General features: G+C 36.8%; 1 protein-coding gene across 1 annotated transcript in view; it reads right to left on the reverse strand.

Annotated features, from left to right (window-relative positions):
* Window positions 1-657: 657 nt before the first annotated feature.
* LOC127283887 (protocadherin Fat 4-like) overlaps window positions 658-22,104 on the reverse strand; it is a 232,664-nt gene continuing 211,217 nt past the window's right edge. Inside the window, exon 6 of the mRNA XM_051308999.1 lies at window positions 658-1,330. Within this exon, the coding sequence (XP_051164956.1) occupies window positions 1,156-1,330 (175 nt within the window). The 3' untranslated portion in view covers window positions 658-1,155. The remainder of the gene's footprint in view (window positions 1,331-22,104) is intronic.

Genomic DNA, 22,104 nt, shown 5'->3' on the forward strand with positions numbered 1-22,104 from the left:
TATGTTACTTCTAAATCGTCCCAAGAAGCACGTAATATAACCTCAATATCAAGGTAATATTACATGTAGGATTCGTAATATAACGTTGTAATATTACAGTTATCTTACAGTGATCTTAAAATGTCCGCCTCAAGGTAATATTACCGGTAATGTTACTGTAATATTACGCGCTAATATTAAGGTAATATTACAGTAATATTGCAGTAATATTATACCGTAATATTAAGGTAATATTACAAGAGAATATTACAGTAATATTATGGGAACATTTCATTACGAAAAAAATCTACCCATCCAGGGAATCGAACCCCGAACTCAAAGCACACGAGTCCAGAGTTTTACCAACAAGCCAAATTGACTTATAATATATTTACGTTTTTTATGCTTTATGAATAACACAAATCAGTCTGTAATATTACTGTAATATTACTGTAATATTACGGTTAATATTATAGTAATATTCCCGGTAATATTACCTTGAGGCGGACATTTTAAGATCACTGTAAGATTACTGTAATATTACAGCGTTATATTACGAATCTCACGTGTAATATTACCTTGATATTGAGGATATATTACGTGCTTCTTGGGGTATCATTGCCAAGGATATATGTAATGGAATATGATCACAGGTATTGGATCTTGCAAACAATATTTTACATTGCAATGTTCTTACATGTGATAAGTCAAGAGACATTATATTTATACATCAAATTACATTATATTTTTAAGATATTTATCCGTGTTTATATAAGCGACGATTTACGATTAAATTAGCATTTTTATAAAAACAAATAAAAGTCAAGGATAAACTTTTTCAAAAATGGGCTTAGACATTTGTAAATACATATTTAACAATTAATAATTGTATATATCATATTCTCGAGTTAAATCTTGGGAATCGTCAATTGTATACTTACAAAAACAACAATTTATTTTAATGGTTACGAATTATGTTTATAACTAATACATTTAAGTTATTATACATTATATTATACATTACAACCAACAATAAAAATAATTACAATTTTCGTAATTTCACACTTATTTTCCTTCCTACAATTAAAATATTATTGTATAACAAAATACTGGAACACCGCGATCAATCTTGTATATATCCATAAATTATTGACACTAGTTAAAATTAATAAATGTCTACTTTCTCAATTTGAAGTAAAATATAACCGTGGCAACTCCAACTATTACAAATCCAAGACATGCACCTAATACTATTGTAGTAATTAATAGAATATTGTTTTCTTCTTCCTCATTAAAAGCACTAATTTTTAATACGTCAGTAAAGCTAGAGATTCCACCAGCATTCAAAACTCTGAAACAATTACAAAAATTTTAAAAAGAAGATTGAATAGAAGCTCCTAAGATGGCTAGTACTATAAGATAAATAACTTGTATAAGGTGCCTAGGTGAAAATGTTCATGTGGAAGTACACTATACCGTCGGAGATTATGTGACCTCTTCTTTTTCGATAACCATAAAACGGCTTAACCCTTTAAGGACGAGAAGGATAGATTTCATAATCAACTTTCACTGACGTATTACTGTGCAAGAAAAATTTAAAAAAATTTCGAAGTACTGTCCCTTATGTATTCAAGGTCGTTGTTTCAGAATCCATAATCGAAATTGAAAAAAAATAAAAAAGATATAGCCATGTTTGTAAAAAAAAGCTATGTTAAATTTTTTTTTTGAAAATAATTGTTTTTAAAGTTATTAGGTATTAAGAAATGCTTGAAACCTTTAGATATCGTATTCTAAATGTTCAAACATAAAAATGGAACAAAATATTTTTTTAAAATTAAAGATGGCGTACCAAAAATAGTGTCCAAAACCAACATTTTTTTTCAAAATCATGACCTAGTGTACAAAATTTTCAAAAATGCTCAAATTTCAGGCTTATTTCATTAGATTTTCAAGAAGTTATCCGCCATTTTGAAAAAGTAACGTAGGATTCGTAATCAGCGACCACAAAAACCTCCGAGTAACAAGTTTCAAGCAAATTTGAGCATTTTTGAAAATTTTGTACACCAGGTCATGATTTTGGAAAAAATTTTGGTTTTGGACACCATTTTTGGTACGCCATCTTCAGCTTAAAAAAAAATCTTTTGCTCCATATTCATGTACGAACATTTAGGATACGATATCTAAAGGTTTCAAGCATTTCTTAATACCTAATAACTTTGAAAAAAATTATTTTCAAAAAATAAATTTTTTACACAGCTTTTTTTACAAACATGGCTATATCTTTTTTATTTTTTTTCAATTTCGATTACGGGTTCTGAAACAGCGTCCTTAAATACATAAATATTTCATACTTCGAAATTTTTTAAAAAGTTTTCTTGCAGAGAAATACGTTAATGAAAATCGATTATGAAATGTGTCCTTCCCGTCCTTAAAGGGTTAAATCTTAAAAATATTAAAAAATCTGAAGTTAGATTTCAAAAAATGTAAAAATTTAAAATTGCGTTTTTCTTGAAATGACATTTTTGACGTCCGTGTTCACGATATCTCAAAATCTACTAAACCAATCATTTTGAAATTTGGCTCAGTACTTTTTGACTTACTTCCCCAGGTAACTACGAGAGTTTTTTTTTAATAATTATTAATTATACAGTAAAACATAAATCGATTTTTTCAGCGAAAATCGAGTTTTCGAGTTTCAAGTGCTGCGAAAAATAAAAAAAAACCTCTCGTAGTTACCTCGAAAAACATCTCCTTTTACAAAAAATTTTTTTTTTTGGATTTAGATGTTTCTGTTGCGAGTTACGTTGAACACTGCAAATCCTTTTTTTCACGAGGCGACTAAAGAAATTTTCTGCCACTCGTTCAATTTGCAATATTTTTCAATGAGAATTTAGGAAAATATACTTCAGATATTGTATTAATATGTGTAAATAAAGTTAATAAAGTAACACACTTTATACCACCGCAAAAAAATATTAAAAAAGTGACTTTTTTACACCGAAATAACCATACCCCCCTTTAACCGTAACACATATATGTGACGTTCCACGAGAAAAAGGACCTAACGCGACAAAAGAGAATTTTACTGGAAAGGCATTTAAAGTCAAAAGTTCTCATTGGCTGAGACGCGCCAGCGAAAATCATCCTCACCACCTCACTACTACATCATTCCAATCGTATATCCATGAGCATTGCTGGCTTCGTGCAACTTCGGCTCCTTACTACTACATATAATATATTACATATAATATGTCTTATTTAAACCTATAGCACTTAAGCTTACCGCGCTATATTGCCAACCTTGCACGGCAAACTTGGCGCAAGCCTAATCAAATCTTCAAATGTCCTACCTGACCGGAAGATTGCATGGTAAGGTTACCGAATGATTGCACAATAATCAACAAGATCAGTAGGACCCATTTAGGTCTAATTTAATAGAGAAATTTAAGGCCCTTCACCTTTTTATAAAACCTTTGTTACTGCCAGCTTGACGCCAAGCTAGAATCACCATACCACTACAACTTAATTTTTTCCAAATGTAAATCCACAGGAATTTAGGGCTCTTAAAATCCATCAAAATTACTTTTCACAAAACCACCCCTATATCTGAAAACTACCCCCTTAAAATGAAATTCCAATATTTTCATCCCTGGCGGATTTGATTTACCCAATGGATATTGGGATATTGTTCAAAAAACATTTTGTAATCGAGAGATGGACACCTTAAGAGTCCACTTCTACATTGTTTATGTTAAATTAATTGAGAATTATTTAATAATTAACAATAAAAAGTAAAATTTGTCAAATCTGTCACATTAGATATGCACGATACCTATAGCAAATTGCGTTTCAATTCCGAAAAGCGGAATGCGCCAAGATTTAAAATGAGTTACAAATCTTAAACATTCAACAGATAGAAAATATGCAATTTTTTTCTTTCTTTCTAAAAAAACTTTAGAATTTTTTTTTAAATTCAGCTGATATTTTTCATAAATTTTTACTTATAACTTTTTAAAAAATTCTGAAATAGAAGATCAAAAAATGTAGTTATACTTGTATTTTGACATCATCATTTTCAACAAAAATACAATTTTTTGGACATAAAAATAAAGAAAAAATTAAGATTAAAATTTATTTAACAATTACAATTTTTTAACAAATTTTTTTTTCTTTTAAAAAAAAGTTGCAGAATTTTTATTTCATATTCACAATTCTTTAATGAAATTGTGTTTTTTAGGTAATATGTTGTAGAAAATTAATAATTTATTTATACTAATGATAATAATCACTAATTTTAAGTAATATGACAGCTGCAACTTTGTGCTCCCTGCATTCTGCTGCCATCTAATGGCGTCTAGAATTCATATAGAGCGATAATTATAGGTAAAGAAATAGTGACTATTAGTATTAATATAAATGAATTGGTAAAAATAAATTAATTATTATGTATTTTAAAAAAACAAAATTAAGGGGTTAGTACCACATCTTAGCAACTTTGCTTAAATATTTTTTTTTATTACAAAAATTTATTTAATTTACTTTAAACTTTTTATACTTAAAAAAGGGGTTTTAAACTATTAGAAAAAATATATTTCTTATTTTTTATGATTATCTTGCTGTCATGGCCGCCTTAAAATAGGCTTACTTGTGATTGGCGGACACTATATCTCCAATTCAGGTCATCGAAAAATAAAATTTTTGATATTTTCTTGAAAAGTAAGCTCGTCGCTATCATCGGAACTGCAATCAACTATTTTCGATGAAAAAAACAAAATGGCAGACTTTTTTATTTTTGACCTTGTTTTTTCAACTTAAATTGTTTAAAAAAATGGTTGAATATTAATGAAAAATTATGATTGTAGTTCCGACGATAGCGGTATATGTGTTGTGACGATCTTTTCGCGAGATTTTATTTTCAATAATAAAACATTGATCGCAGGTACGACTCGCGGAGGAAGCACAAGAACGAGCGAAATCACCACAAATCAATATGTGAAGAATCAATACCAGCGATGAGAAAATTCAATAGCGGCTACAAGTCATCATTTCATGTATCGACAGGCGAAGCACCATTATAAAATTTGGTCAAACTTACGCGATGAGTTGATTATTTTGTAGAAGATAATCGCTGATTGATTCTCCTTTATTGCTAAATGAAGTAATTTGGTGGTACAACACAAATTATTTTGATTACATAAAATACTTCAATTTTAGTGTTCAATTTAACAAATAATATAAATATCGCGTGTAATATAAAACCTTTTGAAAATAATTCAAGACGCGATGAATCTATTACAAAGGCTAAATCCTCTCTGAGCAGTTTTCGCTACAAGCGGCGAGGCGTGCGTTTGTCGACTGCTACGTGACTTACGCACCAGTTTGAATTTGGCAAACTATCAAGAGTCTGCAAAATTCAATTTGAATGAGACAATAATACTAGGAGGGAAAACCATCAACAACAACATTTAATTAATAAAAATTCCAAAAATGACTTAGGTCCTTAAAACTCCCCCTCTCTAAACTGTTGTTGATGGTCGCTTTTTCAAGCTTGACCAATCGTCTTCAGGACGCGATGATCCTACCGGTCGATATTTTTAAGATAGAAAATAATAATTAAATCAACTTAGAAACAGTGAATGTTATAGATATATTAGAAATGTTAACTTGTAAACATTCAGTAATCTTCAAAAAAAATTTTTTTTTTGATCAATTATAAATAAACGCTAAATAATTAAGAGGATGGTTACTATATATTCTTCTTTATTAATAATCTTATATACGCATTCGCGCAATCGAACAACGCTCTATACAATTTGAGGTAGTATCGTTATTAACGCTAAATAGAAAGTGAATACATAAAAAAATATTTTTTTTGACTTACGGAATAATCGCTTCGAAATTCGCACAACGGTGCGGAAATAATATAAATGATTAATTTTATTTAGATTTTTTTAGTGTATCTTTGAATACACAGGCACACAAAAAATAAAAAGCTGTTTGGCCGAGACACTACACTAGTCTATTTCCATGTATTTTTTCACGCTGAATCCGAATCCGAAGTCAGAATTATCAGATTGGCTTTTATTTTTGAGATAAACTCAAAAAACTGCTTAGAATGAAAAATAAAATCAAAAAGTTAAAAAAATTTTGAATGTCACTGCGATAGTGTAATTCCATGTATTTTTGGTCGCTGAATCCGAATCCAAAGTCAGAATTGTTAGATTGTCTCAAATTTTTGAGATAATTGCAAAAAAACGCAAGTAACAAAAAACTCAAAATACTCAAAATCAGTTTTCTGGAAATATCTTCAAAATTTGAGCCAACCTGTCAATTCTGACTTCGAATTCGGATTCAGCGTGAAGAAATACATGAAAATGCACTATCGTAGTGTTTTGGCAAAAAAAAATTTCTTTGAGCTAAAATCGCCAAAAACTGATAAAAATTCTGAATTAGGGGCACAAATATTTTTTTTTGCCGAAACACGACGATAGTGCATTTTCATGTATTTTTTCACGCTGAATCCGAATTCGAAGTCAGAATTGACAGATTGGCTAAAATTTGGAAGATATTTCCAGAAAACTGATTTTGAGTATTTTGAGTTTTTTGTTACTTGCGTTTTTTTGTAATTATCTCAAAAATTTGAGACAATATAACAATTCTGACTTTGGATTCGGATTCAGCGACAAAAAATACATGGAATTACACTATCGCAGTGACATTCAAAAATTTTTTAACTTTTTGATTTTATTTTTTATTCTAAGCAGTTTTTTGAGTTTATCTCAAAAATAAAAGCCAATCTGATAATTCTGACTTCGGATTCGGATTCAGCGTGATAAAATACATGAAAATAGACTAGTGTAGTGTCTCGGCCAAACCACATTTTACTTTTTGTGTGCTTGTGATATTAAAGTGCAACGGCGTAAAATAATAAAAAAGGGAAAGGCAATTTTTATTTAATTTTAAGCATTAAAGCGCAACGGCGCGAAAAAGAAAAACATAATTTTTTTTAAGAAACTTTTATAAACAGAGGTACGAGTGATGTCTTGTTAGATTACTATTAGGCGTTGTCCTTTACGTCATCTAGTCTGTAAGCTTCTGTTAAAGTTTCCCACAGAGCAGTGTTGTCGTCATCTGAATCTTTTTGCGAAAGTACATGATGAAGATTGCGTGCTGGTCTTTGCGAGTTTACAGAAGATTCACTGACAATATAAATCATCGCGGCCTCCAACGATTCATTGTCTTCCTTTATTACGCGTAGTGATCGCTCTTCAGGAGCAGGCACTTCAATTGTTACTTCTTGTCGTTTGGATCGCAGAATTTGAAAACGAACGAGCTGGTTCTCCAATTTGAGTGCGCGTTGTTTTCTCTCACGGGTATTGATGTCGATCAACATATTGCGACATAGACCACAGTTTGGATGTGGCAAATTTTTCAGTCTTCTGCAACTTTTGCATCTGTTGACTTCGGGCACGTCAAATCGTTCTTCCGATGCATGTGGCCATGGTCAATTCTTTGTGTTGAAGTCAGGACCGGCACATTTTTGACAGAAGCGTCCGCTATATTTTTCCCGACATTGTCTGTAGTTGTGACCGGGAAGACTGCAGTTGAGGCATCCTGCAGGTGCTTTTGGTCTTATCAGTATCTCTTGTAGTTTTGATTGCATCTTAAAAACTTCAGTGATTTTGTGAGTGGATAAAGCGCGAGTGCGCTTATATAAACTTTCCAAACGGTAATACTCCTCCTCTAATTCATCGTAATCGCGAGAATAGGAATCGATATCTTTTTGGAGTTTGGTTGATTTCTGCTTGTAATAATTCGCTTCTTCTTTTACTACGGGCAATTGTTGTGCTAATTCTTGCCTTTCCTGTACAAGATCAGCGATCATTTTATATTGCTTCACAACATCCTTCTCAGTATCAGGAACGGTTGAAACTTTGAGGGCAGTGATTTTGTCGCGTAATGTATCAATGGTCGCTTTATCATCCATCAACTCATGAATTAGCAGTCGGTGGGATTCCTGCAAGTTCTGCAAATCAGTTTTGCGAATTACGACGAGTCGTGTGGATTCCTCTGTAAACTCGGGGACGGAGTACGCATTTTGTTGGCCCTGTGGAGTGGAAGCGAACCTTATCAATGAGACCTATGAAAAGTTGGATGATCCTGTAGCGTTGCTGCTGTTGGTAGAATCCATGGTAAAATCTGAAAAAGAGGTTTACAGCGTATTTTGAGATCGTAGATTATTCTTAGCGCGTTTTAAATAATTTACATGATACTTTCCCAATTTCTTGCCATGCATGTCGCCAATAATGACTACCATGGGGGACAACTTTTCTAATTTTATAGCGGGACCTTTATAGCGTGGTGCCAATTTTGAACTGTAATTACACGCGGCGTTGGACAAAGTATTATTAGGATAAAACACTTTTGCACGGAGCGCGTTTATATGTTTTACGCGTTCAAGCCAGTCATTGGCGGAATCAAGTGAAGCTGTATCATCAATATTAATATCGGGTGATTCTTTACCACTGCGTCTTAACTAACGAATATGGTTGAAATACGCTGGTGTAACGCCGAGAGAAGAATGTTTAGTATTATCATACGTTAACTGTATTTCCTCTAGGAGAAAATCCCATTCGCGGTGGTCTTCGCCTAAGAGGCTAGCAATCATAGTTTTTAGATTGCGATTTACGCGTTCCACCGGATTAGATTGGGGATGATAAACTGGAGTAAGTTTTTTGTTCGGAACCGATTTTACTCATAAAATTAATAATACTACGATAAATGAATTCCGTCCCATTGTCGGTTAGAAAAACTCTTAGGGTTCCCCATCTAGTAATATATGTATTTAATGACCTTACTATTTTTGGTCCGTCGGCAGTGGACAATGGAAAACATTAAACACACTAAAACGTATCGCTTACCAGATTTTGATCGCGGAAGAGGGCCCATAATATCGAGGGAGACTATTTCCCATGGTTCTCTAATTATACGGGGTACATTAAACTTTGTGGGGGAGAATTCTTAGGTTTGTATTTAAGGCAGATCTCACACTAGCTAATATATCGCTTAATGTCCTCTTGCATACCAGTCCAATAGTAAAGAGTAAGAATCGCGTGATATGTTTTATTTATCCCTTTATGTGCTGACTGCGGAGCATCATGAAATTGTTTTATAATGGGGATAATTTTATCGTCTTTTAACACCTTTTTCCAAGCATTATTGTCACCAATGCTTTCTTTCATTTGGTTAGGCTTATAATAGTATAGCATATCATCGGAATCAAGTCTATATCGTTCGTAGTGCGTGGGGGTATCACGCACGTGTACTACCATCTCTTTGTATCACGATTGGTCACGGATGACGCTCAGACGCACAGGGGGCGTATCTTCTGAGACACTTTCATATAAATGAGAGAGTATGTCCGGAGCGTCGTTCATTGTACTGTAATAGAATTTTGAGTCTATTGCCTAGAAATAGTTAAGTGGGAATTCCATTCTTAAATTTACGAAATAGGAAGGCATCAAAGCTCAGAGCTTTGCCGATCGGACTCGCGAAATGTTGTGACTTTTTTAGTTTTTATAAAATATATAAGTCCTGTTTTTTTATTTAAATATTTTCTTTTATTTTAACTCCCTACATCCTCAATAATTGTCATTCTTTAAAGTTCAGAAGTGTCGATAAAGAACAAAAAATTAACTATGAATTAGATACCACATTGTGAAGTGCCACGTTTAAAGTGAAGTGTTAAATAGTGTGACCAAAAACGTACGCTGGTGGAAAATTCGTTGTTTGATTGAAGTGACTAATCGGGAGTATCCCATCAGGCCTATTGCCACCGTCCGACAAAATTCAACTTTTTTTTCACACATGAAAAAATCAATGATTTTCAGAAACTAGGACCAAAAAAAAGATACCCGTGTCTGGCCGTTTTGCTAGATCAAGTCATTTTTTGCTATTAGGGGTAAAAACAACCCTTAAATGAAAGGTGATAGGAAATCTTGTACAAATTAATCATTTTTTATGAAACCTGGTATCTCGGAGTTTTCACATCTTTAAATTTATCTTACTTGAGCTTATTACTGTTATCTAATAAAAATATTCTTACTTATCACAAAGCCTGTTTTGTCATTAAAAAAGTGTCCAATATACAAAAAACACATATGTGGAAATTTTTATTTTTTATATATTGTTTTCTAATCTTCCCCATTATCAAATCTATTTTGAATTTTAAAAATCTGACTTCAGATTCGTACTCAGCGACCCCAAAAACCCCTAAGTAACAACTTTCAAATGAATTGGTGAATTTTTATAAATTTCGACTGCCATATTGGATCCGCCATTTTGAATTTTGAAAATCTGACATCAGATTCGTAATCAGCCACCCGGAAAACCCCGAGATACCAGGTTTCATAAAAAATTATTAATTTTACAAGATTTCCTATCACCTTTCATTTAAGGGTTGTTTTTGCCCCTAAAAGCAAAAAATGACCTGATCTAGCAAAACGGCCAGATACGGGTATCTTTTTTTGGGTCCTAGTTTCTGAAAATCATTGATTTTTTCGTGTGTGAAAAATCGTGTCGGACGGTGTTGTTAATATAAAGCTCTTACATACTATAAAAATTGGTTTTTATATTGCTATTTCAATTGATGACGCCACGCGGTCAATAATGTAGAGAGATTTTACATATTGATATAGATAATAGTAATTTAAACATTTGTGATGATTTAAATATTAATTCTGAACTTGACGATGAAGATCGCGAAAAAATTATTTACCGAATATTATATAAAACCAGATAGACCAGACAAACCAATGATCAATTCCGAATTAACTATAATTTTAAAAGAAGAAAAACCGTTTCAGTTTAGACCTATGTGTCTTTCTTTTGCTGAAAAATCTAGTCTTAAAACAATTATTGATCAATTAATTTTATTGAAACGCATTCGACATAGCACTGCTGAGTATTGTTCTCTAGTAATTTTAGTGAAGAAAAAAATGGAGAATGGCGTATGTGTGTAGACTATCGTGCTTTAAACAAACTTATTCTTAAAAATAATTATCCCCTACCGGTAATAAAAGATTAATTGGATATATTGTCAGGAAAAAAATATTTCTCTTTGTTAGATTTGAAAGATGGTTTTTACCATATTTATATCCCTGAAGAATCACGAAAATATACATATTTCGTTACGCCATTCGGGCAATATGAATTTCTTTGTGTGCCATTTGGGCTAAAGACCGCGCCTCTACGTTTACAGAAATATATCAATGTGGTTTTAAAAGAGTTAATTGATAGTGGGGACGTGATAGTTTATATGGACGACATATTGGTCGCTACTAAAATAATTGAGAACCATATGAATATATTGAAAAAAGTTTTTAAATTATTCGTGAAAAATAAAATGGAACTGCGATTGGGCAAATGCGAATTTTTGTCAACCAATATAGAGTTTCAATTGTTACAGAAAAAACTGACAGAGTTTCCAATTTTAGCGTTATACGATCCGAGCTTGGAGACCGAATTACGCTGCGACGTTAGCTCGTATGGTTTTGGTGCTGTATTAATGCAGCGACAAAAAGATCTGAAGTTCCACCCAGTGATGTATTTTTCTAAGAGAACAACAGAGGTAGAGAGTTGCTATCATAGCTTTGAGTTGGAAATGTGATTATTGTACAGAACATCTTAAGGGAGGGAGAATGAGTCACGTTGGTGGTTTAAGTAGATGCGGTTGGGTGGGAGTAATTTAATTTTATCAAACAGTAGAAAATGGTGATCATTTGACATTTTATGTACCATCAGCAATGGAATCCAATATTTTTGCTTCCTCGTGGAGGAAGCTTTGTAGTCCTTTCGTTTATAAAACTTTTCAAAGTGGCGGAAAGAAATTTTTTTCTTTATAGAAACATGTTATATGAGATCCTGATCAATTGTCCGGATGTATGTATGTGTGTGTGGATCCCTTTTTTGTTCAGAAGATAACTTTAACAAGTTTTAATGGATTTAGATAAAATTTTGTAGGCTCATTTATCATATTAATATCTCAAATCTGACCAAAGGATTTTAAAAAATACCCCAAAAAAATTTTTTATCGTCTTTTTTCCAAAAATTTTTTTTTAATCGAAAAAATTTTTAAATAGAAAAATTTAAGGTTATATATAATAAAATCGTATTCCTTACGTCAAGACGAATCGATCGATATGTATAAAGTATACATTTGAGGTAAATTTAAAGAATTAATGAAAGTTAAAAAATCAAAAATTCACATTTTGTCAATAAAATTCTGCTTTCTCCACGAGGAATCAAATTTTTTTGCTGATCGTAAAGATGAAGCAAAATGTTCATGTAATGAACATCTGAATTTACAACTTGTTTTTAAATATCACAACGAACTCGGACATCAGGGAATTACGAAAGTGTATGATATCCTACGTTGAAGTTACTGGTTTCCAAAAATGAAAGAAAAAATTTCTAACCACATAAAAAACTGTTGTAAATGCATCACATTTGCTCCTGTTTCTGGAAGAGTCGAGGGTTTTACTAGCGCAATTCCAAAAGGAAATATACCTTTTGAACAAATTCATATCGATCATATTGACATCTATGACGATAGAGTTAAGTCTAAAAAACATATATTGGTAATAGTAGATGCGTTCACTAAATTCAGAAAAATTGTACCCGACTAAATCCACGACATTGAGTGAAGCAATTGCATGTCTTAAAAAATACTTTGCAGACTATAGTAAACCAAAATCATTGACATCAGACCGTGGTACCGCGTTTACTTCTCAAGAGTTTACTGATTTTATTGACGAATATGAAATAGAATTTCATAAGATCGCTACTGCACGGAGAAAAAAATCAGGGCTTTGTGGCACGAAAGTAGTTCGTGATTTTTTCGCCAGGCGCTGTTCTTCCCTGTAAAGTCCGAATTCATACGCTTCTTGCACGAGAGATATCTATACTACAATTCCAAGTTAGATGTGCTTTGGATGCAAGAAATCGTACTGCATTCGTAGCGACGCCACGCGAATAACGCAGGCATTATCAAGGTGCTTTTTTCCACAAGTTCCGCCCTATTTCAGTAAGAAGAGCACCTTGCAAATACACTTTCGTGCAAACGTTTGAGAGCACAGACATTAAAAATTCAATTTAAAGCGTATAACTAAAAAATGTTTTCTAATAAATAAACTGTAATGTGTAAAACAAGTCTGATCAATTTACTTATTGAATATTATAATGATATTATGATAAAAGTAAATAAAATAATATGATAAAGTGGAATGTAAAAGAAATGTAATAATTTTTGACAATTTATATAATGATAAAAAAAATTATATAATGATATTGCTTGAGAACCGGGAGGTGTTCGCTGCGATCCGCCTGTGGATTGAAAATCCGATGCTTAGGATCGTGTGTTTACTCGGTTCCGTAATGTATTCGTTATCTTTTTAAAATCTTTTGGCATTTTGCAAAGAAAAGGTACAATAAATTTCCGGGAAAAAAAATTTTAAACTGACTAATTTTGTTTAAAAGGATTGAAATTTATTTTTCGAACGACATTTAAATTTTATTTCCAGAGCAAAGTATTATCTCCAAGAAACAGAGCTGAGCTGTGAATGTAAACACAGCTGTGTTTTGATTTTCGAGTTTGAACTTGTAAATCACGCGCTATATCTTGATGAAAGTTTGGATGTGATTAATTAAATTTTTATTTTACGCGATTGTTTCCATGTGTAACGATGTAAATCGTTACTTATATTGGTTGGTATCTGTCAGCGTTTTCGCCCCTCTTGATCTATCAGCTGTTTAGTTTTTCGTGTCAGCGTGCCATGAACATGTGTTCTGGCAGTTTCTCTGCGTGAGGATCTGCGCTTGTTTGTGCCGCCTAAAGGCCCGATTGTCAGCGTCGTTATCTAGGTTTTCCGGGGAGCTGCCGCCAAATCGTCCAGGGAGAAGGATGGAGCGATAGGGGTGACGAGGAAAAGGGATAGCGCGCCCCTCTTCACAGATTAGGAGATCTAGGGGAAGTCGGCGTCAATAGTCAGTCGATTTTAGATCGTATTGAGAGGAAGACGCTTTCGCGGGACTCATAATTTATTATCGCGTTATACGCTTAATTATTCTTTAAATATTTGAATTTGTTAAATAAATCTTTTTTCGTTGTTAACTAAATGTGTGTTATTTGTCGTTATCATATTTTGTATTTATCATCGTCAGTCAACGTCGTCTTAGTGTCGGCATTTCAACGTTGCTGAGTTCTTTTATGGTTAATCTTGTTCTGGGATCATCAATGCACCGATGGTTCGACTTGGTTGGAATCTCCCTTTGGTATTTTTCAGAGTAATTTGAGATAAGTATTTAGCGTTCGATTAATGTGGACGGTGCAAGCGGGTTTTCTATAACGAGCGAAAGTCCATCATTATAATTGGCATCCTTTGTGGGGAGGGTTTTCACCAAGCATAAAAAAAACAAGATCATTTTTGTGTTGTGTTTTGTCATCGAGGAGAAAATTCCTGTTTTGTCAGCGTGTGTGACGGTTAAAAAATTCCCGCGGTCGTGTGCCGGTAATGGTGTCGCGAGGCATAATTTCAGCGTACATTGATTATTGGAAATAATCAATCAATTTCTCGAACTTAAAAAAAAGAAGTAAAAATTAACTGTAATATTTAATATAATTTTCATATTGTTCGTGGAGCATCAGTAAATTTTTTTATGTGTGTCGGTGAATTTCAGCGTCCTTTAAAAAGTTAATTCTCAACATGTGCTCGGATATGACGTCATGCGTATGACGTTGCGCGAACAGCAGTTAGCTGGGAGTTTAAAGTCAGTGTGAAAGAAAAAGATTTTTAAATATTGTCTGTCAGATAATTTTCTATTTTCGAGGGTAAATTTATTGAGTATTGAAACTGCTCGAGAATTAATTTGAAATAAATGTCAAGTTGCGAATTTTTTTTATGAGTTTTTTATCGTTGAATAGAATTTGGATTTATTTTATTATTTATTATTTTACCGAGTGTGATTAGAGCGAGTATTAGAATTTATATCCTCGACTTATAACACACTCTGTTAGTGAAATGAATTGAGTAGTGTAGCGCCATATATGAGTTCTTAGAATTCTCAGCGTTTTCCTTTTGAACTACGTGAAGATCCTTTTCAGAGTTAATCGGCCAGTGTGTTTAAATTTTTTCTATTATTTCAGTGAGTGTGTATCGGTATTTTAAGAAAGAATTTGTCAGCGTCAAATTAATTTTTTTTTCTCGTTCGCGAATTTACAAACCTTGTCAGGTGACAAGTGAGATTATTCTCAATTCTCGAAGAGATTATTTATTGAGAGAGTTTCATTTTTGAGAAAAGTGAAATTAAGCGATCATAATTGCCGCGTGATTTAGTGTTAGTCAGCGTTCGGTGAATTAATTCGTTTTTTAGGTGTTAATTTTTCTTTCTTTCTCTAATAAAAAAAAAAAAGAAAATTATTTATTTAATTTTTTTTTATTAATTTGACACTTGTTCGCGACGGACAAAACTTTTTTTTGTGTCGTGAACGTTTGGAAATTGTTTTATTGGACGTAATTTAGTGTTGCGGGTGCAACATTTATCAGAGACTATTCTTTTTTTTATATACGAAAAAAGCGTGTTTCTTGGCAGCGTCCAATTTCATTTGGAATAAATTAATGAATTTCTTCATTCATTTTATTTTGGAATTTTATTTTGGGGACTGAATAGAGAATTTGTTTTTTATCAATGAAAAATCTTTTCTCTTTTACTCTTATTATATTTTGTGTATTCGGTAAATCGGTACGAGGAAATCAGCGTAATTCAGCGACAACTCAATTGTTTTTAGAAAACGGAAAGAGTTGTATGAATGCCGCGATTTAGTACCAGGAAATTTTTTTTATTAAGAGTGTTTTCTGTTTTTGTCAGCGTTAGTATTTGATCGGGTAAAGTGGATAATTTTCCGGAATTAGTTTCGTTATCGCGAAGAGTGAAAAATTTGCTTTCATCGACAATGGAGGTATATCAGCGTCACTTCGCGAAACTTTTGGAAAATCCGAATATCAGCGCGAATTGGCAATCGATAACGCGTATGCCTATCAGTGACGTCGTGAGAGAACTGATGAATCATAATGTGAGCACATTAGGTTCGGTGCAGGTATTGCGCGAGCGTTTATTGCGTGCACGGGCAAGACTAGTTTTTGGCGAAATAGTTTTTCTTTCGTGGATAAAAAGATTTGATGCTAGCGATTCGGAGGAGGTTTTTCTAGTGGAGGCTATGCCGGATCTAGATAAATTACCTATACCGGAAGTGGATTTGACAATCGATCAAATTGACGCGAACGACCAAGTGGGGGTGAATCTGGGCGGTGACGTTGCCAGCGGCGTGGATTATAACACCGGGTTAGATCAGCAGATACTAACGACTAGTGAGTCAGCGGGTATGACTTCCGGCCATAATGTCAGCGGTTAATACGGCTGTTAGCAGTGCGGTGTCTAATGTAACGACAGTAGCGCCGACGGTGACAAGTGGAACGTCTGGGACGTCTCCAACAGTAACTTGGGCATTACCGAGCTCTGGCGTGACTACGCCTAGTTTTGTACCACCTATAGGGAGGTTTAGTCAATTCGACACTCGAACGTGCTATCTCCCCCATAACGGTACGGTGTTTACCCATAATACTAATGCCGAGGTTAATTGGGCGTCGCGGCCTCCCGAACAAAATAGTCAGCGTCAGGGACAAGCGTTACGGAACTCAGCGTCGGCTCCGCCTATGCAGGGTACCGATAGTAACCTAAGTTCAGGTACGGTACCTAAAGTTTCACAACCACAAAACTCATTCAGCGAACCTCCCTTAAGTTTCCCAGATCAGTGTCATGATCGCGTGTCCGGTCTGGTCAACGATATTAAAAAGGTTTTAGACCCGCCTGAGAGAGAATAGTGGGTAAAGAGGGGTAGAAGGGAGGAAGCTAAGTCTTATGGTGGGGGCCATGTCGGAAATACAGAGGCAAATTTTAATTCTCGGGAAAATAGCGGTAATTCAATGCGAGGCCATTATGACTCACTTTTGAACTTGTCTTCGGATGAGTCAGGATCGGAAGACGAATATGGCCCAGACCAGGCCCAATATGGGCAAGGACCGGGTACGCGTGAAATCTCTGGTGCGCGCGCAGCGAAGCTTTTAAAGAGCTGGAATTTGAAATTTTCAGCGTCGGATAAAGAAGATCCGGGCGAATTTTTAATTCGCGTGCAGGAGTGTAGAGAATGGTATCAAATTTGCGACCAAGAGTTATTAGCGGCAATCCCTAGCGTTTTATTAAATTCAGCGAGTCGTTGGTATCATGTCACCAGAAGAGAAATTAGATCGTGGCGAGTTTTCAAAAAGTTATTCTTAAGAGAATTCAGCGGTGCTCTCGACGAAGAGGATTTGTGGAAAGAATTAAAAGCGCGCACTCAGGCTAAAGGAGAGCGAATTTCTTCTTATTTAACCAGTCTTCGTTTAATTTCTCAACAATTTAAGCGTCCGATTTCAGCGTCTAAAATGTTGAAGATCGTGTTTCGAGGGTTGACACCGGAGTACCGCCGATTCGTAGCAACTTATGATAACATTTCGCTTAGCGAATTGGAAAAAATTTTGCATCGCTACGAACGTGTTCGTGACATAGATAAGCATTATGCCCCACCTCCACCTAAAGATAAAATGAGAGTACCTTCAGCAGCTCCTTCTGGAGCAAATAAGGCGCATAAAATAGACGCGTTATTAGATATGTCAGCGTCTGAGTCCGAAGAGGAAAGTAGTGCCCCCAAACCCCCCAAGAAGAAAAAGAGTAAGAAGCAGTCACCAAAGAGAATGAGATCGAGTGATAATGTTAGCGAACCTGTGGTCGAAGCGTTTATGACAGATGAGACGCCATCTAGAGGAACAAATTTGGTACAGCCTAAATCTGTTCAATCAGCGCAAGGTTTTCCCAATAGTGGACCGCCTCGACCCCAGGTTGGCTCTAATTTTGGGCAGAAGCGTGGCCCTCAGTGGGGACCTAAAACTGATACTGGTCAATCAGCGTCAAGTCAGCGTCTCAGGGGTCTGAGCAAAGGTTAAATAAAGGGTATAATAGAGATTTCAGTGAATTGGCGGGTGATGTTATCAGCGTCTCGATCGGGCAGGATGAATCAGTGACTCCTAGTGTTAGTGAAGCTCCAAGTGCTGTTCGAGAATCAGCACGTGTAGTCCAGGAGGGGGTAGGAACTGCAGATGGTGCAGTTGAATCCCCAATCATCGACGAGACGGATTTCGGGAGTATCAGCGACAACAGACGTTTCTTTAAAGTATTTTTAGCGGATCAACCGTATTTAGCGTTGTTCGATCCGGGAGCGACAGTGTCAGTTGTAGGTGCCAAACTCGCGCAAAAATTCAAGGATCGTTTAGTAGGCATGAAGTCAGCAATACATAGTGCTATAGGCGGATCCACCAAATCTCTTGGAAAGTTGAAGGTATGGTTGACTGTTGATGGTTGCACCAACTCTTTTGAGTTGATAGCCATCGACTCTTTGTCCCATGATTTGTTGCTTGGTAATGATTTTTCTAAAGAAATGGACATTGAGGTCCAGTTAGGTAAAGGATTGTGGAGAATTAGCGGCCGCGAATGGCATGAATTCGCGGAGAATAGAAATCAGCGTCTGGACGGCACAATTAACGCAGAGTGTGCGGGTATTTGTGAATTGACGCCTGAACAACGTCAGGAAGTCCAGAGTCTGGTTGATGAACTAGTATTACCCCAAAAGGTAGAGCATGGTATGACAACTCTTACCGAACATCATATTAGCGTTTTAGACCCGACGCCGATTAAACATCGGCCGCGGAGAATATCACCGATGATGTTACATTGGTTGATAGAGGAGGTCAAAAAGTTAATTCAACAAGGGGTAATAGAAAAAGCTACGAGCGAATGGAGCACGGTTCCAGTCGTGGTCAAGAGAAGCGACGGCACTTTGCGTTTGTGTTTTGATTTTAGGGATCTTAACAAAGTGACCGTAAAGGACGCTTATCCGATACCTAGCGTGGACTCGATCCTTGATAAGCTTAGAAAAGAACGCTACATTTCGAAGATTGACCTAAAAGCAGCTTATCACCAGGTACCTATGTCAGCGTCTAGTAAGAAGTACACGGCGTTTTCGGTCCCTGGATTAGGTCTTTTCCAATTTAAACGTATGCCGATTGGGTTAACGATTGGCCCCTATGACTTTTCAGCGTTTAATCGACTCACTTTTCGGTCCCGAGTTCGAACCGGTCGTTTTTGGTTATTTAGACGATATTATCGTGGTAACCAATGACTACAATGAACACGTGCGTTGGTTGAAGGTAGTTTTGAAAAAGTTAGCGTCAGCGGGATTAGTGGTTAATCCAGAAAAATGCGAATTCGGTTGTTCGAAAGTAACGTACTTAGGTTATGTTCTCGACAGTAGCGGTTTGCGTCCAGACCCAGAGAAGATAGCGCCGATTGTTGAGTACCCTGCGCCGCAGAATTTAAAACAATTATGGCGTTTCCTCGGTATGGTCGGATGGTACTCGCGTTTCATTGAAAATGATAGCGAATTAAAGGTGCCATTGTTACGTCTGTTACGGAAAGACCGAAAATGGGAGTGGGAGGACGACCAAAATGAAGCGTTTTTGGCATTGAAATCTAAACTGGTATCAGCGCCGGTTTTAGCCCGACCTGATTTTAGTAAACCGTTTACGATTCAATGCGACGCGAGCGATTTCGCGATTGGGGCGGTCCTTACCCAAGAGTCAGCGGATGGTGAACACCCCATAGTTTATGTCAGTAAAGCGTTATCAGCGTCTGAGAAGAATTATAGCGTGACCGAGAAAGAGTGTCTTGCACTGCTTTGGGCCATCAAAAAGTTTAGACCGTACATTGAGGGGTATAAATTTACGGTGATTACGGACCACAGCGCGCTTAAGTGGTTACGTAACCTCAAAGACCCCACAGGTAGGCTAGCAAGATGGGCCCTCGAGTTACAACAGTGGGACTTCGATATCGTGCATAGAAGGGGAATTCACCATCATGTTCCGGATGCTTTATCGAGAATGTTCAAAGAAAGCGAGGAACTGTCTGCGTTCGAAACGGTTAGCGACCCATGGTATTTAAAGCGTAAGGAATTAGTCGAGAAATTTCCCCAACGTTTTCCAGGGTGGACGGTAGAGGGTGATAAGTTGTATTGCCACAAAGCTTGTCCGATTTTGTCGCCCTTTTCGAACGATGAAAAAGGTTGGAAGTTAGTAGTGCCAGCAGAATTTAGAGAGCACATAACGAGTTGTCAGCGGAACACTTAGGTGTCGAGAATACGTATAAGCGCGTTGCTGATGATTATTATTGGCAGGGAATCTGGTTCGACGTCCATAATTTCGTTAAGTCGTGTGATGATTGCCAGCGTTTTAAAGTGTCTCAGGAGGGACCTCAAGGGTTGATGGGTCAGCGTGTGGTTGAGTATCCGTGGGTGGTAGTTGCGGCGGATTGTATGGAGTTTCCGCCTAGTAAGAGTCAGTGCCGCCATCTAGTGGTGTTTCAGGATTTGTTTTCTCGGTGGATCGAGGTCAAACCGATTAGGTCAGCGGACGGAAAGTCGATAGCCCGAGCGTTCGAGGAATTAGTAGTATTTCGTTGGAACACTCCGCGTTTTTTGTTGACCGATAATGGTAAAGAATTTGACAACAAAGTCCTAAAGGCTACATTGGAAGAATATGGCGTGCAACATTTGACGACTCCACCCTACCACCCACAGGCCAACCCGGTGGAGAGGAGTAACCGTACCCTCAAAACCATGATCGCGACGTTCGTTGGTGCGGACCATCGCGACTGGGACAAACATGTCCATGAGTTCCAACATGCTGTTAACACGGCTGTGCAGTCATCGACTAAAGCGTCGCCAGCGTTCTTGAATTACGGTCGTCAGCCAGAGCCGGTCAAGAGTCTACGTCGTGAAGTCGAAAAAATAAGCGAAATTCAGCGTCTTGATCCGGAATTATGGGTCGATCGCATGAAAAGTTTGGACGCTTTGCGCGATCTGGTAGCCAGATTTATAGATTCAGCGTGGGAAAAGCAAACGGCTCACCCAAATATGAAGGTCCGTATGAAATAATAAAGCAGTTGTCAGCCTCGGTTTACGAGTTAAAATCCGAAGATAATCGCCGTGTTGCTAAGGTGCATGTTTCTGACTTGAAACGGTTTGTACCTCCTCGTTGCGGGCATTCTTAGGGAATAGCAACTTGATGTTTGTTTGTTTCAGGTGTTGAATGCCAGCGTGCCGTCGGGAGTCGACAAGGAGTCACCATCACCGCAATTCTAAGCGTGCCACCAGGAGTCATAAGATGTGGAGGAGTTCCGCCGCACACCGTCGACAGTGGTCGGGTCGGCAAGATGTGGCTCGTCGTAGCCTTCCCGAATTCCCGCCACCCATGGATGTCGCCCGGAAGTATCTCTTGGACGAAATTGCGGAAGCAAGCAAGGCTTCGTCGCCAAGAGCTTCCGAGGCGAGCAAAGGATTGCCATCGGTGTTGGTGGAAAGCGCCGTAACGCGGTCTCTCGGTGCTGTCCCCAAAACGCAGCGTCAGAGGTCTGAGTCCGTTACGCAGGCAACGGATAAACCTGTCGTCCGGAGCGTCGAAAGGGTTCGAATCCCGCTTGAATCGATGGCTGAGAGCAAGGAGGCTCAGGAGAATCGGCAAGCGGTGGCCGAATTGGACCAAGTCCTTCTGGACTCTCCCCCCCCCCCGAAAGAGAGGTCCAAGGTGGACGAGCTGAGGGCCAGGCAGAAGGAGAAGATTCGTCGTCGGAGGGAGGGCCAGCTCTGTAAGGAGGATTTCGTTTCTGGGCGCTCATCATCGGCGGCACGAGCCGTCCGCTCAAAGATGTCCGCAGAGCCTGAACCAGGACCTCCATTACGGTCCTCCACTGTAACCACTACATGTCAGCGCCGTTCGAGATCCCCGCAATTTTAGCGTCCGTCCAACCCGTCAGCCAGTCAGAGCAGGTCGGACGATCGAGCTTCTCTGCCGATTATTCGACATGGCAGAATGTTTGGCGGATTGGACGTCATTCCCACGGATCGGGAATTGGATCCGCCAAAGA

Source organism: Leptopilina boulardi, unplaced genomic scaffold, assembly GCF_019393585.1.
Source record: "Leptopilina boulardi isolate dan_hultmark-lab unplaced genomic scaffold, ZJU_Lbou_2.1 LbouV2_315, whole genome shotgun sequence".
In the NCBI taxonomy this organism is placed as follows: Eukaryota; Metazoa; Arthropoda; class Insecta; order Hymenoptera; family Figitidae; genus Leptopilina; species Leptopilina boulardi.